Source organism: Coniosporium apollinis, assembly GCF_000281105.1.
Source record: "Coniosporium apollinis CBS 100218 chromosome Unknown supercont1.24, whole genome shotgun sequence".
NCBI classification, from domain to species: Eukaryota; Fungi; Ascomycota; class Dothideomycetes; genus Coniosporium; species Coniosporium apollinis.
In genome coordinates, this window is record NW_006913286.1 from 71,088 (window position 1) to 97,869 (window position 26,782).

Sequence of the window (26,782 nt, forward strand, 5' to 3'; positions counted from 1 at the left end):
ATGCAAAGCCCGAGCAGTTGGCTATGGAAACCCAGCCAGAGAGCGGCAGCCTGGCGATGCTTCATGAATCTATTCAGCGCAAGATGCAGCAGCGGTGCAGAGCACGTTAGAAGGTGACGAGTTTGACCAGCAAAGCCAAACGGTCACTTTATAAGGAAGACGCAATTCGATCGTTTGACCGAGGAGCTCACTGATCCTGTTGACGCTCTGCTGTCCCTTTTCCCAGCGCCTGAAGCGTCTCAGCGACAGCTGTGTAAAGCGGAACTCTCCGATATGGGCGACGAAAGTTTCATAATTCTAAGGAATATATCGCGCGGCAACGACGAGTTGTTGGAAGAAGTTTCAACGGAAACGCTCGACGATCGCGGTGTGCAGTCCTGGAGGAATATCAAGGGCGCTGGCCGGGCAGAGCGACTCATGAGGAACGATTACTCGGGACTGGACATACCATCATACACCAGAAGCACCAGGAATAGGCGATATACTAGGGATTGATGAAGCACGACAAATCATGGGTAATGTGTACGGGGGTGGAAGCTACTTCAGAAGGCCACGTTAGATTCTCAATCCAACAGAGCGCGGAGTAAATTCACTGTAGCTGTGATGGACTACATTGGTGAACAACAGCAATTAGATCTATCACGGATGTCCAAAGAACAAGGGACAATCTACGGAATAGGGGCTATACAATCGTAGAGTCGTGAATTCAATCAGATGACGCTAGCAGGGGTAAAAGCACGTGAGGAACCACACCACAAGCTCCTCCATCGTTTAGTATATACAATTGAGGCTGCACAGCTCTATATGATTATCCTACTTGGATTGAGCTCACCGAGTGCCTTGCGCGCGCCGCCGTGACCCATTTTCTGGCGTTTTAGAGCGTTATCTGGGCATTGTTGGTGTGGGAGGCACGGGAGCTTAGTGAGGCATCTTGGTGTTTTTGCTTAATAAGCCGTCGGCGAGCTAGCTAAGCGAGCTCCGATCTGATTGAATTCACGACTCTACGATTATCTTGAGCTAGCTCGGCCCGCACCCGATTGAGTACTTAGCTTGCATCCGCCTACCTTCTGTCCTTAGTTGTTACATTCGTCTTCTTGGCTGTCTATAGCACAGTATTACACACCTTCCCTCCTATCAAATCCTCCCCTCCCGCAGGACCACTCGGACGCTCACGACGCGTCAACTGGCTCTGCAGATTCACCAGCCCCACGCCGTTTCAAGTACCTCTACAGCAAGTACAACAGCCATGCCTCGCGCTGTAGTAAAGAAAACTCACCATAATACTGCTTTCGATGTGGGCCATCCTGTGCCGCCCATCGTTGTTCGACCCGAAGATCGGACTTGCGCTATCTGTACGAAGGACGTTCCTGTCAATGGCACATGCCCAACCCAGGTCATCGTTCAGCTAGATTGCGGCCACTAATTTTGTTTCCTCTGCATCCACAGATGGGGTCAGACTCGCCTGAGGCAACAGCTCAATTGTCCCCGTTGTTCGGTGCCACTCAGGAAACCTGTTTTCCCTGAATTCTACGGAGCGCGGTGCTTATCCGAAGACACTCGATTTGGCTTCCGCTATGCGTGTGCACGCGCAAAACACTTCCATGACCTTGGACTTCCCGACGCTGTGAGCTGGGATGGTAGTCGGATCGTTTCACTGGGACATGCCGAACTGTACGTCGCCACGTTCGTGTATGTGGTGTTGGTCAAAACAGGCGATGAGGCGGATATCCTAGATATGGGATCGAAGCGGCAGATGCTGAATGCGATGTTCCTCCGAATCGCTTTGCTCACAAAGTCTTATCCGATGGACACACTGCTCGACCGCCTCTGGTACAACGCGCACGTGATGTTCACTTTCCAAGCATGCGTCTGTCTAAAAGAGGGACGGCCGTCAGAGCCGAGGTGCTATCTCAGTGGCGAAGAAGTTGGTCTGAAAGCGTTGGCATACATGAAGGAGGTTGTCCGACGGAGTATCCTGCTTGCCTCGGATCCTGTCGCCTTTTCGCCGGTCGGAGCTGATTATGTCCAGCCGCCTTCGGATCCACAGAGGTCTCAAAGTCGCCAAGACTCTGACTTCAACCAAGCTCCTAGTGGTGTTCAAGCCTCTAGCGGTCGTCAAGCGCTGGCACTAAAATTGCGTACCTTCTTAAGTTGGTTCAGAAATTCCACCCGAGAGAAGCAATCAGAGCAAAGTGTTGGAGAGAAGTAACAAACCATGCCCTGAATACTGCACCTGCCGTCACATGCTTCCGTCCCGAATGTCGATGTAGCTGCATGAGCACCGGACCGCGCTTGCGCAGGCGGAGAAAAGGAAAGGGACTTTGGCGTTTGGTCTTTGCTCGGATTCTGAAACGCTACTACGCACCTCTGTCTTCTAGTGCCTGAACGCTGGAATGTCTCAGTTCATGTCACCCTATGGAATGCATTCTATATAGTAGTTCAGTTTTCAAAGTTGCTTGCGGCCGGTGCTACACAGGGCAGCCGAAGGAGGAGGCGAGGCAGTAGTGCGGCTGCTGTCGAAAAGGGGGCGGATCCAAGAGCTGAAGATCAGTCAGGGCGATCAGTACTTCACGCGGCAGTACTAGCGCTTCATAGGAACACGCGCACACTGCCACATAGGAACGACGCGGGAGTGGTCATAGTGCGGTTGCTGCTCGACAACGGGGCCGATATACGAAGGAAAGGGTATGTATCGAAGAAGCGGCGGCCGCTTGACCACCCTCTAATACCATGAACAAACACCAACAAACGGTTTGTACAATTAACGCCTGGAACTTCTATAGACTGAAGATGTATTGAACGAGCCCAGTCCACCTCAATAAGCATTGGACCACGATGTTGAGGGGCCTTGTGGTTATGCGCCGTCAAGCGGCCGCTTCCTCAGTAGATACCCCATCCTTCGTAAGGGCCAAAGATCGATCGGGGCGATCAGTGCTGCATGCTGCAGCGCTCGGAGGCGGTAGTGCGGCTGCTGCTCGATAGTGGAGCGGACCGAAACGCTAAAGATCAACATGGGCAACCAGTCCTACATAAATCAGCACGCGGGTACCTCACCATGGTAAAGCTGTTACTTGAGAATGGGCAGACCCTAACGTTCGGAATTCCGATGGGAAGACGGTGCTGCAAATCAGGAACGGAGTGACAAGGCAGTGGTCCGATTGCTGCTGGAGGCGAGAAGAGCACACCGTGTGAGATGAGCTTGAGCGAGCTTAGGGAAATGACCGAGCTGGTAGCGGCAAAACACCGCCGCAGCTATCATGGATTGCCATGCTTATAGAGAATCGGTTAGTCAAAATGCCATTGCACAGTCAAAATTCTTATATGCCAGTACATGTCCAACATCCTGCCCACCTACAACTTCGCCTTCCCCCCACTAACCCTCTCCAAGCTCAACGGATCCGTATCCTTGATCCCATACTCCGCAAACAACTCCGCGCTCCTCTTCTTCTGCGCCTCAATCCTATTCAACAGGCTCTTCCCCCTCTTGTTTTCATTCCGTCCCAGCTGCAAGATATGCACCTCATCCGGCCCATCCACAATCCTCATCGTGCGGCCCTGGGCCCACATATTCGCGAGCGGGGTGTCCTGGCACACGCCTGCGCCGCCGTAGGCCTGCACGGCCCGGTCGATGACCTCGAGCGCCATGGAGGGAACCTGCACCTTGACTTCGGCGATCTCTTTGAGCGCGCCTTTGGCGCTCGACTCGTCGATCTTGATCGCGGCGTTGAGCACCATGAGGCGGGCGGCATCGATCTCGATGCGCGAGCGCGCGACTCGGTCAAGCATTATGCCGTGCTCGGAGAGGTTTTTGCCGAAGGGCTTCTTGCGGGGGTCATTCATGCGGGCGAGGAAGTACTCGAGTGCTTTCTCGGCCTAGTGATGTTGTCAGCATTAGAGCTTTCCACCGGAAGGCAAGATGGGGAAAGGGGTATGGCTTACAGCGCCAATCGACCGCATGGCGTGGTGGATACGGCCGGGTCCAAGACGGCCCTGAATGATCTCGAAGCCGCGGCCCTCGCCGAGGACCATGCTCGAGGCCGGCACGCGGACGTTGTTGAAGGTGATGTGGCCGTGGCCGTGTGGCGCATCGTCGAAGCCGTAGACGGACAACATGCGGTGGATCGTGATGCCCGGAGTATCGAATGGGACTAGGATGACCGACTGCTGCTTATATACGTCCTTGTTGTCCGGGTCGGACTTGCCCATCACGATGGCGACTTTGCACCGCTTGTCGCCGGCGCCGGAGCTCCACCATTTCTGCAGAATCCAGACTATCAGCAAGAGTCCCTGCACCGTCTAACACAGGGGGGCGAGGGCACCACTTACCGAGCCATTCAAAACCCACTCATTCCCCTCCTTATGCATCCTCAACTGAATATTCGTGGCATCACTACTCGCCACATCCGGTTCCGTCATCAAAAACGCGCTCCTAATCTCCCCCTTCAACAACGGCTCCAACCACTTCTTCTTCTGCTCCTCATTCCCATACTTGGCCAACACCTCCATATTCCCCGTATCCGGGGCGGCACAATTCGTCGCCTCAGACGCCGTGCGGCTCTTGCCCAGATACTCGGCCATGAGGCCGTACTCGAGGTTGCTGAACCCGGCGCCCTCCTTGAAGTGCGCGACGGGCAGGAACATGTTCCAGAGCCCGAGCTTCTGGGCTTTCTTCTTCAGGTCTTCGATTATGGCGGGATGGGAGGAGAAACGCTCGGCGGGGCCGGAGCCGATTTGTTGCGTGTAGACGGCGTCGGCGGGGATGCATTCTTCTTCGACGAACTTCTCGACCTGGTGGGGTGGTGTTAGGGGGTGTAGAAGATGTATGCTGATGGGTACTCACGATGTCTAATGTCTTCTTTGCCCGGTCACTGACGAATGGCCTGGCGATGACGGGAATACGAGCGGAGGCGGACTGGTGGCCCTGGTGGGAGTTGACCAACAGGTCTTGGGAGAAGTCGCTTTTGGACATGACTACGGATGTACAAGGAGACCAAACGGAGGAATTAGGGGTTTTAGAGTGTTCAATGATTCTTTTGAAAGGTTAACAGAGGAATTATATGTATGAGGCGAATATCAGGTAATGTATGGAGCTATCCCCGCGTTAGCTATTCCGGGGCCGATACGTGCCGAGGCATCTCGTTTTCAGCCCTATGGATATCGCCGCACTGTCACGACACCATCACGCCAGCGTGGAGATGAACATCAAGTTGACGCTTCCAGTAAATGGATTGAGCAGCTATCATGCCCCTTCCTTGGGATGCATTGGAATCCCCGTCCCTGCATCCAAGCAAACTTTTCGAGAACGCCCAGCACGCCAAAAGCCTCATGACTTAGCCCTAACAGTGCACCCAGCACCCTAATCATACTCCGATCTCAGAGCTTTGGTCCTCTTCTTATTCCCCTTGAAATGCTTCTTGCTGTTCAGCCTCAAATCCTCGGGGTCAACATCCTTCTCCAACGCAGTCACTGTCTTCAGCTTCCTACCACTCAGCTCCTTGCCTTGCTCGCTATACTGATAGTGAAACGGCTGGTTGAGATGGCCAGCACCCTGACCTGGTGCAAAGAACTTCTTGTCCAGCCGCGAGGTTTTCGCACCCTGTACCGGAAGTAACGATACAATGTCTGAGTCCGCGACGACCGACAGATCGTCAGAGCCGATTGCTGAGACGTCAGAGTGTGAGGCCAATGCTGCTCTCCGCTTCTGCGGGAGATGCGCCTCGTCGTAGAGCTCGCGATTGAAGTACTGTTCGTCTATAGGCGGATCGGCTGGCGGTGGATGGCAGAAAAGTAGCTTGCCCTTGACGTAGTCCTTCAGGATGTAGCGTGCAGCTCTTGACTCGTCCGGCTGTCCAAGGCCTTGAGTCTGGAAGCCTCTTGCGGTAGCGTACGCCCGGAGGAGCTCGGAGGCAGTGGGCATACCGGTACCACCTTCTTCAAGTGGTCGGGTCTCGATTCTCATGCCGTAGATAGCTTCGAGGAAGGCTTTCGGGATGCGCTGTGCAACGAGTCCTGCCGGTCCGGTGAACTCGCGGAGTTGGTCGATTGGGAGCACGCCGCTGCAGACCAGCTCGGCCTTGGTGGTTGCGAAGTTGGGGAATACTAGACCAGGACAATCGCAAAGGATGACTTGGTCGCTGAGGTGTATCGTCTGGAAGTGCTTCGTCTTGCCCGGTGTCGCCGATACGGACACCTTCTTCGCGCCTATCAAGGCGTTGATCGTAGACGATTTGCCGACGTTGGGGTACCCGACCAGGCCGATCTGAGTCTTGCGCGGTGGCTCGTCTGGGCCGGTGTCAATGCTTGGCGCATGCTCTAGGAACAGCTCCTCGAGCTCGTCTGTGGTCAATATCCTTGTTCGCTCTTCGTTTGACAGTGGAATGCCGGGAGCTTCTTCCCCGTCGATCGATTCTTCGTCAACCCACTGATCGCCCTCCTCTTGCTGATCCTGGACGTCCAACTTCTTCGCCACTTCTGCAAGCGCGTCAGGCTCGCCGTCAGTGTCCGCGTCGACCTCTTCCGCAACATCGCCTTCATCAAGCAGATCATCTCGGTTCCCATCCTCTTCATGTACCCTCGCCTCATTCATCTCCCTCGCCAGCTCCGCCGAGAAGAACCTAAAGTTGATCCCAGCAGCGACGAAGTAATCCGCCCAAGCCTGCCTCTGCTCCAACGTCATCATATCCGCCTTATTAACCAGCAGCAGATTATTCTTCCGCTTATCCACCTCCTTGACATATCTCTCCAGATCCTCCGAGCGAAACAGCAGCGGGTTCCGCGCATCCACAATCTGCACCACGAGATCACTCCTCTCAATAACCCTCCACAGCTGCCTCCAGACCTCCAAATTCCGCTCAAACGGCGTCATCAGCAGGTCCTCACCCTCCATCAGCTCCGCCAGCCCCCGTCTCCACTCCAACAGGCTCTCCCGCTCCCGCATATCGAGTTCCTGCGGCGTGGTATGCTTGTCCCAGTGCGGCCGCCGCGGCACCGTCAACCGCTTCCTGTTGGCCCTGTGCTTCGTGACCGCCATTCGCTCCTCCGCGGCAGACAGCAGGAATGGGTTCTTCTGGTCCTTGTGGATGATCTTGACGTTGTTAAGCTTCTCGGCCGTGAAGTCTGTGCCGGCAAGCTCGGCGGTGGAGAGGAACTCGTCGAGAGCGGCTTGCTCGGTTACGGAGCGCATCTTTACCCATGAGGCTTCTTTTTTGGCGTTTGTGATGTACTGTATGATGTGTTAGCTGGAGGGGTCCTCTGAAAATATGGCGAGAGGCTGTCTGGCTTACAGTCTCTCCGTTCTGCCCCGTCCGTTGAATACCTTGCTGGTTGCCGCGACGCATGTCGGTGCCTTTGCCTTTGCCGAAGCGGTCATTCATGAGACTGTTGCCGAGCCCTACGGCATTCTTGGACTTTGCTAGCACCATCTTGCTTGATTGTAGTGAGAGAGAGAGTACGGGTGGTTTTTGTGGTGTAGGAGAGTGTAAAGAGTGGAAGTAGTGGGGGTGAGAGGCCTGGGGCGGCGATTCTCGCGTTTTTGCGGACCTGGACGTCACTCGCTTCGCCCCTCCAGAACTTTTTTGGGAGTTTTGTGCACCGCAATTCCACACCTTTTGTCAGCAAAATCACACACCGAGGCATCAGTTCCACCACCTTCTGAGATTTTTGGGAGCATCGCAGATACAGTGCAATAGCAAAGCGCCAAAATGCCTCGCCGAAAATTCATGTATGCCTTTCAGCGACTCCCACAACCCCCCACCGCCCCACTGACACCCGTGTAGCAATAAAAAGACAGCAACAACCTTCCAGCTCGTCCACCGCGCCCAAAATGACCCACGAATCAACGATGACTCCGCCCCTGACATGGTCTTCAAAGAGGTGGATGCGCCCAATGCGAACAAGACCTCCGCAGGCAGCTCCGATTTCAGCACAAGCAGCAAAGTCAAGCACCGCGGCGACCTAGAAGCAGAGTTCGGCCTCGCCGTCCGCGCCAACGAAGGCGAAGCCGCAAACCATGGCGTCTTCTTCGACGACACAGAGTACGACTACATGCAGCACATGCGCGACATCGGCACCTCGACGGATGCATATTGGATCGAAGCTCCCGCTGCGCAGAAATCCCGGAAGGGGAAGCAGGTGAAGCTGGAAGATGCGCTGGAGTCGCTGGCGCTTGGGGAGTCTGCGGCGCAGAGCGAGGCGGGACTTAGTACGGCGTCTACGACCTCGCGGGCGGCGGAATTGTTTGGTCCGGACCTGGCGGAGTCGGAGTTTGTGAGAAAGAGGACGTATCAGGATCAGCAGGATGTGCCGGATGCGCTGGCGGGGTTCCAGCCGGATATGGATCCGAGGCTGCGAGAGGTGCTGGAGGCGCTGGAGGATGAGGCGTATGTGAACGATGAGGACGACGTCTTCGCTGAGTTGGCCAAAGATGGAGAGGAGGTTGAGCGGAACGAATGGGAAGCGGAGGGTTGGGAGGGAGAGGAGGAAGAGGGCTGGGAGAGTGATAATACGGTAAAGCCGGAGAAAGAGTTTACGGGGAAGCAGGACAAGGAAGTGGATGCAGAGGACGTAGCACTGCCGCAAGCGCAAGAAACGGGGGAGACGTCAGGCGATCATGGTGACGGCGATTGGATGGCTGAGTTCAGCAAGTTCAAGAGAGACGTAAAGGCGCCAAAGGCACCGAAGGAGGGTCTTGCGCCATCAGAACTGCAGTCAAGTATCCTGACAGGCATGTCTTCCCTCGCGGGAGGCCGTCGAAAGAAGCGGAAAGGCGCAATGACATCCACGTCCGGTTATAGCATGTCGTCGTCCGCGTTATTCCGGACGGAGAATCAGACACTATTAGATGATCGATTCGACAAAATCGAAGAAGAGTACGCGGACGACGGGTATGAGGCTGATGATACAGCGTCGATGGTCTCCGGCATGTCGGGCCTCTCGAAGGTTTCAGGAGTGTCGGGCTTGAGCACAGCATCGAGTCAGGCGCCACAGCTACGCTCCGATTTCGACAACATCATGGATGACTTTCTGGGCGGCTACTCAATGAGCGGTAAGAGAAGGGTGAAGAGAGGTGGACACCAGACGGGCATGGAGCAGCTAGACGAGATAAGGAAGGGTCTCGGGCCGGCGCGGTTGAAGTCGCAAAAGGTGTAGACGAGCTGTCTTTGCGCAGTCATTCGGCATTTCTTTGGCGGATTGCAACGGCTCGGCGTTACATGGTGGAGTAACAGGCAAAGGGTGATATCCGAGTAAGAAGCTCATTCTGTTCCTATATCTGGCGCTTTGGAAATGCTTTGGACGGTTGTTCTCGAGGAAGCGAGATCTGAAAAGTCCGTGCTATGGCCAGCTACACAAGCGTGATGTTTTCTAGATTGGAGTGAGCGTGCATGTGCGGTACGTCTATTGATCCCATGCCGACACGCCTATAGCAACCAGAAGTTTCCTCGCTTGGTACGACCAGGAGAATGGCATAGCCTGCCGTATTACATCTCGATTCAATAAACAAGCATTTGTACTGCCCGCCTTGGGCTGCCTCACCAGTATCGTGGTCAAAAATGGCGAATCCGCCGGTACAACTGTTGGGACCAAACATCTCTGATGTGGGATTAATCTCCCGGACAAAGTTTACTGCGTCCATTTGCTTTCTGGAGAAGAGACCTCCGCCATACCGTTGTAAAAGTGATGTTGCATCATGCCCATCAACGCACTTTCCATCAACTGGCAAAGTGACAATGGGGCAACACAGGCTGAGCCGCGCTCTACCGTTGACAAATGCCATTTTGCCAATCGGAAGGCCTGAATCGTGGCAGCAAAGATCCAGAACCTCGATATGGGAAGTCATCTTGGAACCCGAGCGCGAGTGAAACACCGTAGGGAACTGTACGGGTCCGTCGAGTGATGCCCAAGACCACGAGGATGCTCGAGGCACAGAAGGGGATTTAAGATTTCCACCTTCTGCAAACCAGAGCAGGCCGCCTGTCATGCGGTCTGCCCATAGTCCCGCATAATATCCTACCCCGGTGTTACCCTGAATCACTTTTGCGAGGCCCGAGATGGCGACGAGCTTATCCTTCTCTTCTGTGAGATCGCAACGACTGTAAAACTCCACAACAGAACACCATGTCCCGGGCGTCCTGGCTTCCTCGTTCCATGCTGGATCATGGGATCCTGAAATTGGTAGCCCAACTTTTAGGAGCGCGGATCTCATCGACATGGCGCTCAACATGTCTCGTCTGCCATCATCTGATTCGATCATACCGGATTCTGCATCCTCCCAAAGAATCCTGTCCTGGATAAATTGCATGATGCGTGTCGAAAGCAAACGCTCTTGAAGCACCCATCCTCTCTTGCTCAAGGGGCTCGAGTCGATGTCGGTTTCCGTATGCCAACCCAAGCTTACAAAGCAGGCGGTGTTAGAGGAGGTTCCATCTTCCTGCGCATCAACCTTGAGCAGGATTGTTTCGGGCACGCTCAGCGCCAATTGCAGGAAACCCTGACTGTCATTCGTCGTACAATGGACTGCAATAGTACAAAAAGCGTTTCGAGAGCTATCTCCCATGAGAGCGGACTCCTGAAGCCATTCCAGTTCGTCGTCTTGCACTATGCACAGCGCATCAATCTATAAGTAGGGCACATCAAGTCACCGAGTTACTTCGATTGCGTCCTGGTATGTGCCGGGAAGTTCGCCATAAGAAGCCTGGTGCCAGGCTGGTGGTAATAACTATTTAGAGTCGTTTTGGCTGTGACATGGCGACGTGATTTGCCCCAACGGTGGCTCAGCGCTAGATATCGGATTTCCTCTAGACCAGGCTCACTGGGCCGCGAGGTCGATATAGCAGAGGTGCTGACAAGTCGCAGCGTTGCAGATTGTGAGCTGACACCAACATACGACAGACGTCTTGGAAGGATATTACGTCCCCTCGACCTAACCTGGACAGCATCGCCTTCGTCGGCGCTTGGCCGCTGTAGCCGAGCTTGATTGTTGTAGAGCCACCTTGAGTCGAGTGTACTTTCTATCGCCAATCAGTCTTGAATCTAAGGGCGTCCCATACTCCACGATAGGGGATCCTGACTTAGCGTTAGCGGGAGCAACGAGCTCGTACCGCATGGAAGAGTGATACAATTCCTTAACCGGCAAGGCAAACAGAGCGATTCTACATGTTAATATGCTTTGTGTAGTATTCGGCGAAGACTTTGTACACCACCTGATCATATATGCGAGTGACGACATACTACACACCTGTGGATGAGTTTGGTCGGAAGCGCTTTCGGCACAGCAGAATCTTAATACGGTCCGAAGTGCGAGCAAGGTCTCTATCCAGACATTCGAGGTCTTCAGGAACAGACTTCCTTTTGGCGTATGCTCTTCGACATTTGAGCAACAGTAGCTTACACATCGCACAACCTGAGGAAGACGATACGAATGAGGTATATTCTTCCGAATGAACACGCTCACAAAATTCCTTTTCGAGGGCAATGCAGCTTAACACCAACGGTACTATGGTGGACCTGCAAGCTGAGCAAAGCGTCAAGCCAGATGCCTCCGGCCATGTCTCTCCGCTTCGAAGCGCTCCCTCAAGGGACATCTTGTGGCGTCCTTCTCTACATCGGCGGATCAGAATTGTTCGAGAAAGATCCGTTCCAACGTTGGTTGGGGGAGTTTCTAAACTGTTACTTGATGGCAGGAAGCTTGACGCTCTGGAAGGAATTACGGTAGGATGTCCTTGCTCGACCCTCCGTACATACGGCCCTTTATGTAAAGAGTAGACGCGCCCCTCTATCGGTAAAAGCTGTTGCACAACCTCTGAGGAGCTGAGCGTGGTACTCGGGTAAATCGCATTGATTGACTGATAAGGTAGGTACTCTTGATGAAGCAGTATAAGTGACCAGACACCTCGCTCATGTGAAACATCAATGGACGATACATGGAATTCGTGCAAAAGGCGAAGGAAGCTACGGATGGCGAGATGGCGAGATGGCGAGATGGCTGCAAGATAGTCTCGGAGTAGAGATACAAAAGGGCGGCTTGTGAGCGTCCTATGCTTTGACAGTTTGTCCCTAAACTCCCAATGCACTGAGAGTGCTTCAATAGTACTATGTTACATCTCAATCATTGCCCCAGTGTATGCACCGCCTCCACCATGTTCGACATTCTCGAAGTAATGGCGTCACGTGAAACTGAATTTCCCAATCCGGTAAACGGATGAAACGCGACTCCTGGGAAGTGGGACGTGAGAGATTCGCGAACTTAGGGCAAGTTATCTAAACCAAACTATATCAAAACTGCTCCCAAAGGTTCCTAGATTACACCTACTGCAACCTATCGTCCACCATGGCTTCGCCCTCAGCCATCCGCTGCCTCCGTCGCGCGCCCGCATTCGCGCCCCTAACATCACGCTCCTTCTCCACGACTCCCCGCGCATCGCTCGCGCGTATGTCCATCATAGGCCGCCTAGCCGCGGAGCCCGAGCTCACGAACACAAGTACGGGGCGGGAGATCGTGAGATATGCGTTAGGGACGAGCTATGGGCCAAAAGAAGACCGAAAGACCAGCTGGTTCTCGGTGACTTGCTTTGATGAAGGTCCGAGGAGAGATCTCCTCCTGTCACAGCCGAAGGGGTGAGTAGAAGAGTAGGCAAGCGATCTGGGATATCAGGGCTGATATGGAACGTAGGACGTTGGTGTACCTGGATGCGGAAGCACAAATGAGGACATTCGAAGACGAGTCGGGCAGGAAGCAGTCGCGGTTGAACCTCATACAACGTGAGTCGCTCCTTGAGCTTTGTTCTCACTCGTCCAAGCGTCACTGTCTTCGGTGGCCGACCGACCATGGGCATCCGCAACGGGAGGCCACTTTGCTGACACCGCTACAGGAAACTTCGAAGTCCTTAGCAAACCCGCACGTCTTGAGACCTCTGCTGCCGAAGAGCCAGAGAGTGGCATTGGAGCCTCCTGAGCAGGGGGCTAACGACACAACGGTTGACTAAAAGCGGCGCATAAAGCGGGCTCTTCATGCAGACGATCAACGCTGCTTGTGCGGCACGCACGCTGAACGCGGTTCAAGTGTGCTTGTTCCGTTCGTGCACACTGGATTCTCCCCTTCATACGGTTGTACCATATTTGGTAAGGTATTCCAGGGGATAAGTGATGTACCAATAATCCTGTAAGATAGTTGGAGTACTTTACCACTCTTGGGCCCAGGCATCTTATGTAAACCGTCAATCGATGCCATATACTAAGTACCTCGCTAGCCGCTACGGCAGCTTTCTCATGATCACTGAGTAACAGCTATGAGACATGTCACGTGATACCGAATTGCCGCTCTTCAGAAACGCTAAGACATCTGCATCTTAACTTTTAGATGCGCAGGTACCTGCGCCAATTCGCAACCACAACACACGCCGCCATGAACGTCGTTCTTCCACCGAGAGCGCGTACGCTCTGGGGCCATGCGCCCCGCGCACGATCAATCACTCGACGCCGACGCGCCTTCGCCACTGTAGCCAGCGACACTAGGTTCGCTCATCATCCAGTACACAACACCCAAGTCAATTCCTGACATAGCAGCTCTACAGGCCCTACGATGTCGTCGTTATCGGCGGCGGCCACGCCGGAACCGAAGCCAGCGCCGCAGCCGCCCGCTCAGGCGCCCGAACCGCGCTCGTCACCCCCAAGCTCGATAATCTAGGCATATGTTCCTGCAATCCCAGTTTCGGTGGTATTGGGAAGGGCACCATGCTGCGCGAGATCGACGCCTTAGATGGAGTGGTCGGGCGCATCGTGGACAAGGCGGGTGTGCAGTTCAGGGTTCTGAATAAAAAGAAGGGCTCTGCGGTCTGGGGTCCACGAGCGCAGATTGATCGTGCGCTGTACAAGAAGAATATGCGGGAGGAGATGACGAGTTATAAGAAACTATCAGTTGTGGAGGGTAGTGTGGCGGATATTGTGGTGCAGAGGGAGGGGGCGCAGGAGGAGGGAAGACATGGCAGGATTACGGGAGTGAGGTTGGAGAATGGGGAGATCATACCCACTAGCAAGGTCATCATCACGACTGGGACATTTCTGGGCGGAGAGATACATATCGGGCTGGAGGCGTACCCATCTGGCCGCATGGGAGAGGCCGCCACTTTCGGATTGAGCAAGTCGCTGCGGACAGCAGGCTTCAAGCTGGGACGTTTGAAGACGGGTACTCCGCCGCGGCTAGATCGAAAAACAATCGATTTCGAAGGATTAGAAGTTCAGCCGGGCGACGAGCCGCCAATGCCGTTCAGCTACTTAAACGACTCGGTAGACGTAAGGGATCAGCTCTTGTGTCACAGCACCTATACCAACCCAGCTACACACGAGATCATCAGAGCGAACCTTGACAAGAGCATACATATCCGGGAAACCGTCAAAGGACCGAGGTACTGTCCATCTCTGGAATCCAAGATCATCCGATTCAGTGACAAGACTGCGCATATCATCTGGCTGGAGCCGGAAGGCTTCGACAACGACGTCATCTACCCGAATGGCATATCCATGACCGTACCCGCAGATGCGCAGGAGGCCATGCTGAAGACTATCAAAGGCCTTGAGAATGTGAAGATGCTGCAGCCCGGCTATGGTGTGGAATATGACTACATAGACCCGCGTGGTCTCCGCTCAACGTTGGAAACAAAAGCTATCAGCGGCCTCTTCCTTGCAGGTCAGATCAATGGGACGACAGGCTACGAAGAAGCCGCGGCCCAGGGCGTGATCGCTGGCATTAATGCTGGTCTAGCCGCCCAGGGCAAGGAGCCCATGGCGTTATCCCGCGCGGACGGCTATATCGGTATCATGATCGATGATCTCATCACTAAAGGTGTGAGTGAGCCGTATCGGATGTTCACCTCGCGCAGCGAGTACCGCATGAGCGCACGAGCCGATAATGCTGACCTAAGACTTACGGCCAAGGGTAGAGAGGCTGGCGTCGTAGGCGACAAGCGCTGGTCTCGGTTCACCGACGAGAAGGGACAGATGGACGAGCTCATCAGGATCTTGGCTGAGAAGAAGATGAACTCTGCCAGCTGGCAGGGTGCAGGCTTCCAAGTGCGCGAAGATAGCGTTCGCCGCAGCGCCTTTGAGGTGCTTCGCCTTTCCGGGGTCAACACAGCCAGCCTTCTTGATATAGTACCTGAGATCAGTCGCTATCCGCCTCGCATCCGCGATCGTGTCGATATCGAAGCAGTCTACGCACCCTATGTTGAGCAGCAGAAAACCGCCATGAGGGTTTTCTTAAAGGATGAGAGCTTGCACCTGCCAGCTGATCTAGACTACGCGAAGATCCACGGGCTCAGCATGGAAGAGAAGGCGTTGCTTGCTGCGACTAGACCGGAGAGCGTCGGTCAAGCAAGAAGGATTGAAGGTATGACGCCTCACGGCGCCCTTAGGTTACTAGCTTTCGTAAAAGGTGAGAGCCGAGCGAAGAGGAGGGAGCAAGTCTTCACAGAGGCTATGGCGAGGAAGGAAGGTGCCATGAGCGCTGCCACCGAACTTCTGTAACGCACCGAGAAGGGAAAGGGGCAGTGTTGCAGGGCCTGCAGTTAAGCACTGAGGGAGTGTAGCGTGCATGCGTCGGCGTTGGAATTGGTGTTGCACAAACACGGGATCAAGACTCGCACGAAGAGCTACTCCTGGTTTTTGTTTCAGCCTCGTCGGCTGGAACTTGTGTATTAACATGTGCGAATAATACGTATACAAAGCTCAGCCACTCCTCTGTAGGCTTAGTAAGCTGGAACATCAAGTCTTCATGCTTAAATCTGACGAATACCTGGCCCCCTCCGCTAGCCTTCACTATTCACCGGCTAAGAGCGCAGTCTGAGGTGTGAAGTTCGTGTCCGAGGTTGCGGTTCTGCTCCGCCTCACAAGGCGCCCTTTAGGTCGCTCGTGATCACCACGACAACGATTGTTGCACTGCCCCCCAAGCCACCACGTGTATCTATCAGGCCAGGCTCTGCAACATCAGTACGAGAGACTCATAGTATATAAGTCATAGCACGCTGTAATCGCAGTCCGACATTCCATCAACAGCTTAATCCTTACTCTCAAAGTCTCGCAAAGACTCAGTTAAACGAATTGCGTAGTCTAGAGACGCCGGAACAAACTACACTATACAAACCAATTTTTCATCCAAGTTTTGGGCACAAAACCAACACTGTTGACCGGCTTCTCTCCAAGCGTCGTCCTCGTCTCCAACTTACCAACCATCGTAAGCCCGCCTCCTCACCTACCCCACCCAAAACACCATCAGAGCCATTGCTAACGTTTTCTGAAGTAGCGAACTGAGACGATGGGCAACTGTTTCTCGTCTGGGGGCGGCTATAGCAGCTCCGGCCTCCACGAGAAACGTCGTACTCATGGAGGACACTACTACGGCGGCGGAGGAGGCCATTCTGGAGGATTCTTCGGTGGCGGTGATGGAGGAGGAGGAGGAGGGTGTGGTGGAGGCGATAGCGGCGGTGGGGGCGGCGGCGGTGGTGGTGGAGGTTGATGTGAGCATGCCTGCGCATCAAGAGACTGGCGTTCAGGTTGGGTTGGGGAAAGCTTTGTATGTTCCCAGATTTGTGCCTCTCCTTCGTGAGAGAAGTGTACTGCTTGTCTTTCCATGGTCGCAGCTTTGTATTTGTCGTGGCAGTTGAATGTCAACTGGAGCCGGTCATTTGGACTGTATATGCTCCTGGGCTTTTTAGAATTACGCTACGATTCTACGATGCTGGCTGAGCGTTGATTTGTGGTGCGTGCGAACACCCAATGCTTCCTTCAAATGATATCTCACACCATTACCGAACACCACCCGCAGACGATCTCTGACTCAAAAGGTCACCTAGGGCTTGTCATACAGGAATGCTCCTCAGGGTGGGAGATTTACACCAGTCCGTACTCGACTACATGCCAAAGCAGTCCCGCAGAGTCGACCAGCTCATCGCCGACGCTGCAGCCCAGTTTTGGTGTGCAAAGTCCAGCTGGACGCCTTGCCCCTTGCGTGTCTGGGCACATGGCCATCGGCTTCTCCGTGAGATACAATATCCGAACTCCGGACTGTACGAGGTAGCACAGGCCTAACCAAGGACGAAGAACAGAAGAGGCTCTCTCAAGGGCAAAGGTGCGAAACGCTCCAGTTGCACGACCGTGCCTATTGCGCACGCAGCCAAGTGATTTCGAGAATGCGGTTAAATGCTACAAGTTTATGGAACAGTAGATCTCACTATCCGTCTCGCTACAGTTACACTTGACCATTCTCCAAATTACTTCCACAGCGCTCTCCATCACATATGACCGACGTGCTTCTTGCCATCATCCCGTATCTCATCACCGCTTTTTACAACCTCCTCCTCGCCTACACAACCCTGAATCGGCTGCCTTACTAGTAGCCATGCGATGGGCAACTGGTTATCGCTCCCACGACGGCTGGAACGTCTCCCCGAAAGATCTCGGGGCCACGAAGAACGGTCTCGGAGCCACAAGAAACGGTTCAGCGAACCTCATCAACCGCAAAAGGACGTCTACAGCACAGTGCGCCAAAGCGCAGCTTCGCGAGTGCCGTCGGAGCTCAGGTCCAGCGCGGCGCGGAACCATACGCCGACGTTCACGCCTTCCTACCCACCCCCGGCGAAGTCCACCGTTGCGGCAACTCTGCGTGATAAGTCAAGCTCGGGCACTGGGACAGGCTAGGCGAGGCGGCAACGCAAGGATGGAGGCGCTTCCAGCTTTTCTAGTGGGGCTTCTAGCTCTTCTGGTGGAGTGGTTGGAGGCGGTGGGTGCTCTAGGGACTCTTCGTACGGGGGCGACTGCGGCGTAGGGGTAGGCTCGGTGAGCGGCGGCTGCGATGGAGGCGGTGGAGGCGGTGGGTGCTGTTAGGGGATCATGTAAGCGTTGGATTAAGCGTATGCTGGAGCTTAGACACGCATATTATTTTCCAAAGGATGAACTGGAAGGCGGATGTACGGAGCTTTGGTCGAGTATCTTATGGAAAGAGTGGCTGAAAGAAGTACTTACGTAGGTTAGAGGTTTCTTGGATAGTACCGCTAAAACTGGGCATCTGAGCTGTACTTGACACGCTGTAGTGTGCTGCCGGAGATGTTTGAAGCGTGAAGATCAAGGCAGGACTGACCGCGAGGGGAAAGATTAAACGCTGGATCTCTGAGTGAGTAATATTAGTGCATCGCTGCAGTATCGTGGAATGCCACAGACCTGTGCATGCCTTCCGAATCAGCCATCATTGTAGCTCTATGGTATATCATCAGCTGATCCGGTCAAGTTTCCTGCAAGCCGATCACCATCCACAAACTGTTCCACTGTAGCTCTGAAGACTGAGACATTTGGTGCAAAATGATCATGCAAACTGATGCTTTGTTCACGGTGGCGAACCCTTTGTCTTTCTTTTCGAGGGTCTTTGCGGCAGTAACCAAGAGCTCATTGTCTTCGACAAATGAACTCGCTAGGCAAAACCAAGGCCTTTGTTGTCGCACGTAACCTATCAAGGCCGGCATCGATGGCATACCTCTAGTGAGTTGAGTATACCATCTGCAATACTCAGGAACCGTGACACACTTTACATCTGATCAAGTCAGCTACCACTACATACCAGCACTTTCACAAACTTACAATGGACGCCTACGATCCCAACGCCCCCTCTTTGGGCCTCCCCACAGCCTCCTCCAGCCCCATCCCCACAGGCCTCGACCCAGACTACGGCTTCCTCTACCCACCAATCCTTCCCCTGAGGCTTTCTCTACGCGGCCTCCGTCCCCAAAGCACCACCGACAACATCCGCTACGATGACTACCGCTGGACCAGCATCCGCGTCTGCGCACACGTGCAGCTCTACTGCGGGCGTAAGCTGAGCCCTGCACCCACCGCCACATGTGGCCAATGCGGCGGACAGCCGGACGAGGCGATTCGAAACAAGCACACGCAGTTGACGCGCTTCTGTCGGAAGTGCGCGAGGTGCAACAGTAGCGGTAAGAATTATTACTTGAGGAGTGACTCGGGAGACATGGCGGAGTGGGCGCTTGTGTGGACCCAGAAAGTGAAGACGGAAGAGGGAGAGGGTGACTGTCACCAAGGTAGTTTTAAGCAGGTGGACGCGCTGAAGCTGCTGTCGAGCGAGGTGAGGGAGGACATAGGTAAGAGGGAGAGACGACAGCCGAATAAAGCAAGGATGGAAAGGGAGATGCGGACTTTAATGCTGTATACACACCAGGGCCGAGTCAGTAAGAGCAGAGACGAACAAACAGACGGTCAGAAGAAGAGCCAGAATTTAGTGAGGAAGAAGGTAAGGTTTGTGATCCCCAAAGCGGTAAGCTCGAAGGAAAAGACAGCGAGATTGGCGAAACACGCACTCCGTAGCAACTAGCCGCACGATCTCTGATTGGTGGTCATCAGTGAAGCAGCTAAACGGAAACAGTGTCGAAGAAGTGTTTGTTGTTAGCAAGCTGTGATATTACATTAGACATTCGCCGGCATGACGAGAGAAATGGTAAAGAGTGAGTGCCGTGTTGGACTTTTTGCGTTGTATTTGAGTGAGTCTATGGACTTTGGAGGAACCTAACGTGTTCCCCAAGATGTGAGGCAAGAAGATGTATCGCTTGAGGGGTATCAAGGCCGCGCACAATCAGCGATAAATAAAAAATCCGAGAGACCAAACAATCACAACTGAAAATGAACAGCAGGGGTATCAATAAGCCATGAATTACGAAATTGCGTCAGTGCCGCAAACTTTCTTCACCTTCCAAACCGTCAATCCTCTACGCCCAACCACTCTCTGCAATGTAGGCCAAAAGCCGTCGTCGCCAAAGTCGAGGTCATCTAAGTTGATGTGATTCTTGTAAGTCCGAAGCTCCTCCAGTCGAAGCTTCTCACCCGAATCGAGGCCTTTGAACCGATCGAGGAACGTTGCCGACCTCGGAGCAACCAGGTAAACAGTTCCATTATCGGACCTGACCTTTGTGCTGTCACATGGTGCGACTTGCATCAACTGCTCCACCATATTCTCTTTTGGTATGCCCATCAGATCTGTAGTGACCATCCTGTCATTCTTTCCGTCGAGCAGCCAGATGGGTGGACTGTATGTCTTCCACCAAAATGCGTGTGCTCCATGCTCTTGCTTTCCCAGGAAGATCTGCGTCGGCACAACGCCACCTTGATGGTATACGCCCATCAGGATCCCAAGTGATATATTGAAGGCGATCCAGGTCGCAATCCAGGCGCGGCTGAACCGCTTCGGTAATCGGAGAGACGAGAGGAGAAGTGGGACAGCGGGCAACAAGAAACGTGCTTCTTGATGCGGAAAAACTGATAGTAATACAATCCCGGTAAGAGCCGAAGCAAGACGCAGGGTCTTACGAAACGAAAAGATGAGAAGCGGGAGAGCAGGCCCGAGAAGTTGAGGCAAGTTCGCGACGAGGTGCTGATAGTATGGATGCACTCCGTGTTGGGCAAGATTAACCACTGAAGAATTGTACTTGAGGTTGTTCCATGGCGTAATCGTAGGTCGATTCCGAAGGTCGGAGAATGCAAATGGCTCTGAGGAGTAGAACGCTGTGTCCACAGCGATGGCCAGAAAAAGCGTAAAGGCAGCAGCCAGAGAAAAAGAGAGTAAAGAAGACGGCCTGAATAGTTCTGTCAGTTGCTTGCTGGACACGGTCGCTAGATCTTCTTACCTGCGCCAGAAATGTGGGAGCAGTTTCAGCCCTGGAATCAAAAGGAATGCTGGAAACGTAATGCGAGTAAAGGTGCCGCCTACTGATAGAAAGCCCAGGATGGCTGGAGCCCAGATCCCTGAGGCTTTCTAGATAGAAAGATTAGTCCCGCGATAAGTCAAATTGGGTGATGACCCGTACCTTGTCCGCCAGTATGCGCCCAACCAGCACCAGACTCCAAAGAACTATGAGAGTCTCGATCGAGTTGGAAAATGTGTGTGTTTGAAGGGTCCATGTTACGTAGGATGAAGCGACGAGAAGTACAGCAACATGCTGTTCGCGTGGGGAGCTCGCAAGCTCTTGGATGGCCCAGTCCTCAAGCACGAAGCTGAATATGAACATCATGCCACGCAATGTCCAGTACACGACAGCTGGAGGAACTTCACCCCATCCCGCTCCCTCCCACAGCCACCTAAGAAGGCCCATAGGGAAGCCGTAGACGATCCATAGCGGAAATGCGCTTCGTATGGGGTGATCCGATGTGAACTCCCAGGTGAGGTGTACCGGGTAGGAATATAGGCGTCCTGGTGATACGAACACGCGTCAGTATAGGCCTTCAAGAGCTTGTGCCAGCTAGAGCGCGCCATATACCTGCTATGACTTCGGGTCCTTGGAAGTTCTCATCAGGGTGCAGGTAGCTTGGCGACAGGGCGAAGTAGAGCCGCACCAGGATCAGGAAGAAATAGGCTCTCCGCCACATCTCGCCGGTAACGAAAAAGCACGAATTTTGCGTTGGCTGGAGGACGTGGACATCCTGCGTCGAGTTGTTGATGTGGTCACTACTCTAGTAGCGCGTACGCGTACGACAGATGTTGATAGTCAAATGACTTGGCACGGGAACGACTGCTGAGTTCTTCATACGACATCGCTCTAAGCAACAGCGATTTTGACATATCGATGGGATGATGGGCAATCCAAAGATGAACGGAGGCACTACAGGCATAGAGACCTCTAACGTCATGTATCGCATCCGCGTTATTCAAGCGTTGCCCCCTTAGCACTTTGATCACGTGTCTCAACACCACCCTCCCTTCATGACATTTGAGACATTCGCAAGTGTCTTAGAATCGCATCGTGTGACTCTACCTTGTTCTACCCTACAAGTCTGACGACTCCATACCTCGCCTGGGTATCTATAGAACTCGCAGGCTGGAAGTGAGCGGTCCAATGCATCACTGATATACGCCTGATGTAATGGAATATCTGGGTGAACACAGCACGTTTGTTATATCAACAACGATACAATCGCGAGACGTTTGCAAGCGCACGAGGGTACAATCTTCGAATCGTGCCTTGTCTTAACTCTACCACAGGCAAGGAAGTCCTGTCTGCCCTGGCGTCGAGCTCGTATGGGTTGTGGGTGAAGGCGCACGAGTTGAATTGGTAACGGTGAAGCCACTCTAAAAGAGCACTGCCTTCACGGCTTACCACTCGGAACTTGAGTGCGGAGAAGCTGTCCTGCGCGGGTTTGCTCTCCCAAGGAAGCAAGTGAAGTGAGGTTTGTCCTCAGCACTGCACCGCGCTTGCCCGCATCCGGCGTAGCCTCAGGCCCAAACGTACATGTGTCTGAGCGAGCTTATTGTACTTCTGCCTTCCAAGGTTGCAACAGAACAAACTTCACCTTCACCACGGTTCACTTCCAGCAGCCGCCTACAAAAGCCTTGTCGCCCGACCGCCCTTCCTCCTGCCAACAACTCCCGCACACACACCTTCCACAAAACCAGCCAGCCTGAATACTATCACCCGCTCTCAGACAACCTCACCCAACTACTCTACCACTTCAACATCCCCAGAACTACAATGGCTGCCTCTACTCCTGCGACGCAGATGATTACCCTTACAACCAACGACGGCGTCGACATGACGATCGAGCGCCAGGTCGCCGAGCGCTCCATCTTGATCAAGAACCTGCTCGAGGACGTCGGCGAAACGGGCGAGGCTATCCCCATCCCCAACGTCAGTGAGCCCGTCATGCGAAAAGTCATCGAGTGGTGCGAGCAGCACAAGAAGGATCCGCCGGCCTCAAACGACGATGACTCCGACTCGCGCAAGAAGTCCACCGACATTGATGAGTGGGATCAGAAGTTCATGCAGGTGGATCAGGAGATGCTCTTCGAGATCATTCTGGTACGTCTCCTCGCCCCCGCTGCCATCTGGCGCCTCTAACAGACTTCCCAGGCCGCCAACTATCTCGACATCAAGGCCCTTCTCGACGTCGGCTGCAAGACCGTCGCAAACATGATCAAGGGCAAGTCACCAGAAGAGATCCGAAAGACGTTCAACATTCAGAACGACTTCACGCCTGAGGAGGAGGACCAGATCCGCCGCGAGAACGAGTGGGCAGAGGAGTGAGTCGAAACATCGCCCACACTCATGGGTTGTCGCTAACTTGCATTTAGCCGCTAAATCGCCTTCGTCACCGTTTCCCTTCCTCGGCTAGCATCTGGCACAGGGCGACAAAATCGGGCTCTCATGTGCATACGGTGGAACGATTCTCTTCTGGCGTTCATGGGCGACTGGCTGGGTGTGAGAAGCGAGACTACATTTACCGAGTTCATTCTCTCTGCGGTATCTAGTATACGGACTTGATTCCCGTTCACGGTAGCGCATCAGCATGGGGTTTTGAGTGGTTTGCTTCTAAGACCTCAGCGTAGTGGTGTGACTTTCCGCCTTAGCATGAATTATTGAAACCAACCGCTCCCGAAGATCTTCAATGACAGTGACATTGGTGCGAGTTAGCATGGCCGCGGCATTATGGCGAATGCTCTGGATGGGGCTTATGCTCGCGGCGCCATCGACGGCTTTTCGCATGGTGGCTGAAAGTGCTCTCATTGTCCATGCCAGAGAGCATCCGACGTCACGTGATTTTAAGTGCACGTTGCTCACCATGGAAGCTGAGTTGTCGCAGCGGACCTCACCTGCATCTACCAAGTAGCGCTCCTCGCCGCGGGGCTTGATCAAAGTCCAGCGGTCAGAGCGCAAAATTATTCGCCAGCTGCTTGAACACAGGGTGTCATTACCATGATCTACGTATAAAATCAGCACGCATCTCTGGGTGGGATGCTCTGAACTTCTTCGACCAAAATGCAGCGCAAACTGCGAACAACTCTGCCTAGGTGAGCTATTTCAACGTCGACAAGAGGGCGGTCTTCCTAGCTATTCCCTGAGGGAACTGGCAAGCCTTGGCCACGATTACCCTCTTCTGTTACGGCTCTTTTGAAAATGATCAGGTCACATGCCACATTTTCCTGAGTTCGTTCAGCTTTCAAAGTCTTATCTTTTTCGCCATGAAATCTTCTATATCACGCTGTTCTACGGACGGTTTAGGTCGCATTCAGCGCTCCGGCTTTTAGAAGCAATTCGACCGCAACATCGAGCTCTGAAAAAAATAAAGCAGGTCCCGTGACTGCCGTAGACATTGCGGCGACGAGGTTCATTCGCAAAAGCGTCACACCGTCTCCTCTAATGATCACAAGACGCGTTGTCATCAAAGTGGGGATGACTCGTTCTTACGTACTCGATTTCCTGATCAGAGTTATCGATGGAGGGTGAGGCCGGAATTGCTCCTATCTGTGGCCGGAATGAATCCGGCCAAGACGTATATATGCACGAGGATTCCACTCTCAGCACAGCGGTTCCCAAGCCGACCGCCAAGCAATATATCATACTTCTATACTATTCATTGTTGGTTGTTCTCTATCACGGTCAACACTATGTCCACTCCCAGCCCACTCCAGTTCAATGTCCTTACCGGCTCTCTACCGGTTGATCCAACCCTACCAGCCTTCATGGTATCCACCACTCGGGGCTTCCTGCCTCGTCAAGACCCCATTGTGAAGCTCCCCGCCGACTTCGACGCCCTCGAGTCCATCCTTTCTCGCATGCCCATCAAGACCGCCACCGGAGCCCCAGGCCTCCTAGCCAGCTTCACGCTCGGTCCCACCGTCTACAAAGAGCTTCCCGACCTGACATCCGCCATCGACAAGTACCGCGATGACCTCCCCTTGATGAACGCCTTGTATAGGGACTACGCCTTCCTCGCGTCAGCCTACCTGCTTGAACCCTGCCACGAGCGGTTCATGAGGGGCGAGAACTATGGGTTGGGCCGGCAGAGCTTGCCGAGCAACATCGCTTTGCCTATTGTCAAGGTCGCTGAGATGTACGTTATCCCCATCATTCCTCCACGTCCTTCCCGAGTTGTCTTCTTCCAATCATCTGACAAGGGGTAGTGCCGGCTTCAAGCCCTTCATGGAGTACGCCGGCTCTTACGCCCTCTTCAACTACCGCTTGGTTGAACCGGCTCTGGGGCTCGAGTACTCGAACCTCCACCTCATCCGCGCTTTCGAGCACGGTCTCGACCCGGAGTCCTCGGAGGCGGGCTTCGTGCTCGTACACGTCGCTATGGTGCGGCACTCCGGCGCGCTTGTCTCCGGCGCCGTTGCCGCGCTGGACGGCTGCGTGTCTCGAGATCGTGAGGCGTTCAATGCTGGGTTGGTGCAGGTGATTGAAGCCCTGGTGGAGGTCAACAAGGTTATGAACAGTACGTTAGTGATCTAAAATCTCTGATACATCGGGCTGACGGAATCCAAGCAATGTGGAGACACAGCAAACCGGCCCAGTACACCAGCTTCCGCACCTTCATCTTCGGCATCACGAAACAGACCATGTTCCCCAACGGCGTCGTCTACGAGGGCGTCAGCGAGGAGCCCATGTCCTTCCGCGGCGAATCCGGCGCGAATGACAGCATGGTGCGTTTTTTCCTCCCCCACTCGGGACTCGACCAGCCTGGCGCAGCCAACACCGTACTGACGCTCGCCACAGATTCCCCTCTGCGACAACCTCCTCCAAATCACCATGCCATCCACCCCTCTTACCGAGATCCTTAACGACTTCCGGTCCTACCGGCCCGGCAACCACCGGGAGTTTCTCGAAGCCGTCAAAGACTGCGCCGAAGGCAACGGCCTCAGGAGCTATGCCCTTGAAGACGCGGGGTCCGCGGCACTTTACCTTCGTGCGCTGAACCAGGTGCGCGACTTCCGCTGGCGCCATTGGTGCTTCACGCGCGAGTATGTGCTCAAGCAGACTGCGTATCCCGTCGCTACGGGGGGCAGTCCGATCGTCACTGTGAGTGTGATCCTGCATTCCATCTGGCTGCGAGTTTGAGAGCTTGATGGAAAACGGTGCTGATGAGATACAGTGGTTGCCGAACCAACTGCAAGCGGTGCTGGCGCAGATGGTTGCGGTGGGTCCGCACTGTGGCAGTGCTAGGGGGACAGCGGACATCATGGACGTCGTGCACGCGCAGCAGGAGACGTTGAGGAAGGAGGTGGAGAAGTACTGTATGGAGAGGAGCGTTGTCGCGTGATGTTCGGGCTGTTCTGCAGACTTAGGTGGTGGTTGGATATTAGCAATGAATAAATATCCATACGAACCCGGCATCTTGAGCATTGTAACACCGGTCAATCAACTGTGCCGGCGTTGGCCAATAATGTTGCTCGACGGATGTGATGAACTAGGAACGGCGGCCATGGTAATGGGAGGAAGCTTGAGGGGAGGGCTGGAGGCAGAGATTTTCTGAAGGGCACAAATATGCCCTCATTTCAAATCGAACGGAACATGACATAAAATAGAGTCTCAAGATCCTTTCCTAAGCTAGAAGCGTTGTAGGGGCTCTGCTAGCACGCATGTGGTCAATTCAGACATTTGATAATGGGGAACAACAGGACCATCCAGCGGATGGAGGCTGGATGCAAGAGCGCGCAAGGATAAGACGTTGAGAGAGAAGAAGAAATGCAGACATCATCACATTACTATCTTCCTCAATAGTACACTACAAACAACATGCTTCCGCAGCGAGGAAGCCACGGACCTCCTATATGGAAGGTATGCAGCAATACAGGGTTCGATACGCCGACGCCAGGCCCGTCTAAAGTGGTCTTGAAGCTCCAAAAATGGAATAATATGCATAGCAAATACATGAAGAGAAAGAAGCTTCCAGCGCCGAATGTAAGAAGCTCCGTGCTTGAGAAGGTCCCACAAGACTCGGAGGAAAGCCCATACTCTAGTGG

General features: G+C 53.9%; 9 protein-coding genes across 9 annotated transcripts; 6 read left to right on the forward strand and 3 right to left on the reverse strand.

Annotated features, from left to right (window-relative positions):
• Window positions 1–3,351: 3,351 nt before the first annotated feature.
• W97_05137 (acyl-CoA dehydrogenase) lies at window positions 3,352–4,969 on the reverse strand (the record flags this gene model as incomplete). Its single annotated transcript, XM_007783022.1, has 4 exons — window positions 3,352–3,873; window positions 3,940–4,257; window positions 4,327–4,788; window positions 4,841–4,969. The coding sequence occupies 4 exons, from the start codon at window positions 4,967–4,969 to the stop codon at window positions 3,352–3,354; spliced, it is 1,431 nt and encodes a 476-aa protein (XP_007781212.1).
• A 387-nt stretch (window positions 4,970–5,356) lies between these two features.
• W97_05138 (uncharacterized protein) lies at window positions 5,357–7,421 on the reverse strand (the record flags this gene model as incomplete). Its single annotated transcript, XM_007783023.1, has 2 exons — window positions 5,357–7,222; window positions 7,284–7,421. 2 exons carry the CDS (start codon window positions 7,419–7,421, stop codon window positions 5,357–5,359), a joined length of 2,004 nt encoding a protein of 667 aa, XP_007781213.1.
• Window positions 7,422–7,700: 279 nt separating this feature from the next.
• W97_05139 (uncharacterized protein) lies at window positions 7,701–9,147 on the forward strand (the record flags this gene model as incomplete). The annotated part of the gene is made up of 2 exons (XM_007783024.1): window positions 7,701–7,720; window positions 7,776–9,147. 2 exons carry the CDS (start codon window positions 7,701–7,703, stop codon window positions 9,145–9,147), a joined length of 1,392 nt encoding a protein of 463 aa, XP_007781214.1.
• A 3,178-nt stretch (window positions 9,148–12,325) lies between these two features.
• W97_05140 (uncharacterized protein) lies at window positions 12,326–12,949 on the forward strand (the record flags this gene model as incomplete). The annotated part of the gene is made up of 3 exons (XM_007783025.1): window positions 12,326–12,612; window positions 12,668–12,756; window positions 12,867–12,949. 3 exons carry the CDS (start codon window positions 12,326–12,328, stop codon window positions 12,947–12,949), a joined length of 459 nt encoding a protein of 152 aa, XP_007781215.1.
• A 450-nt stretch (window positions 12,950–13,399) lies between these two features.
• On the forward strand, window positions 13,400–15,516 carry W97_05141 (tRNA uridine 5-carboxymethylaminomethyl modification enzyme GidA; the record flags this gene model as incomplete). Its single annotated transcript, XM_007783026.1, has 2 exons — window positions 13,400–13,509; window positions 13,569–15,516. The coding sequence occupies 2 exons, from the start codon at window positions 13,400–13,402 to the stop codon at window positions 15,514–15,516; spliced, it is 2,058 nt and encodes a 685-aa protein (XP_007781216.1).
• Window positions 15,517–18,619: 3,103 nt separating this feature from the next.
• On the forward strand, window positions 18,620–19,230 carry W97_05142 (uncharacterized protein; the record flags this gene model as incomplete). Its single annotated transcript, XM_007783027.1, has 2 exons — window positions 18,620–19,139; window positions 19,217–19,230. 2 exons carry the CDS (start codon window positions 18,620–18,622, stop codon window positions 19,228–19,230), a joined length of 534 nt encoding a protein of 177 aa, XP_007781217.1.
• Window positions 19,231–19,705: 475 nt separating this feature from the next.
• Window positions 19,706–21,414, reverse strand: W97_05143 (uncharacterized protein; the record flags this gene model as incomplete). The annotated part of the gene is made up of 4 exons (XM_007783028.1): window positions 19,706–20,624; window positions 20,676–20,803; window positions 20,856–21,238; window positions 21,306–21,414. The coding sequence occupies 4 exons, from the start codon at window positions 21,412–21,414 to the stop codon at window positions 19,706–19,708; spliced, it is 1,539 nt and encodes a 512-aa protein (XP_007781218.1).
• A 1,100-nt stretch (window positions 21,415–22,514) lies between these two features.
• Window positions 22,515–23,066, forward strand: W97_05144 (E3 ubiquitin ligase complex SCF subunit sconC; the record flags this gene model as incomplete). Its single annotated transcript, XM_007783029.1, has 2 exons — window positions 22,515–22,841; window positions 22,893–23,066. The coding sequence occupies 2 exons, from the start codon at window positions 22,515–22,517 to the stop codon at window positions 23,064–23,066; spliced, it is 501 nt and encodes a 166-aa protein (XP_007781219.1).
• Window positions 23,067–24,427: 1,361 nt separating this feature from the next.
• Window positions 24,428–26,079, forward strand: W97_05145 (indoleamine 2,3-dioxygenase; the record flags this gene model as incomplete). Its single annotated transcript, XM_007783030.1, has 5 exons — window positions 24,428–24,873; window positions 24,944–25,254; window positions 25,305–25,462; window positions 25,536–25,838; window positions 25,912–26,079. The coding sequence occupies 5 exons, from the start codon at window positions 24,428–24,430 to the stop codon at window positions 26,077–26,079; spliced, it is 1,386 nt and encodes a 461-aa protein (XP_007781220.1).
• Window positions 26,080–26,782: the final 703 nt, after the last annotated feature.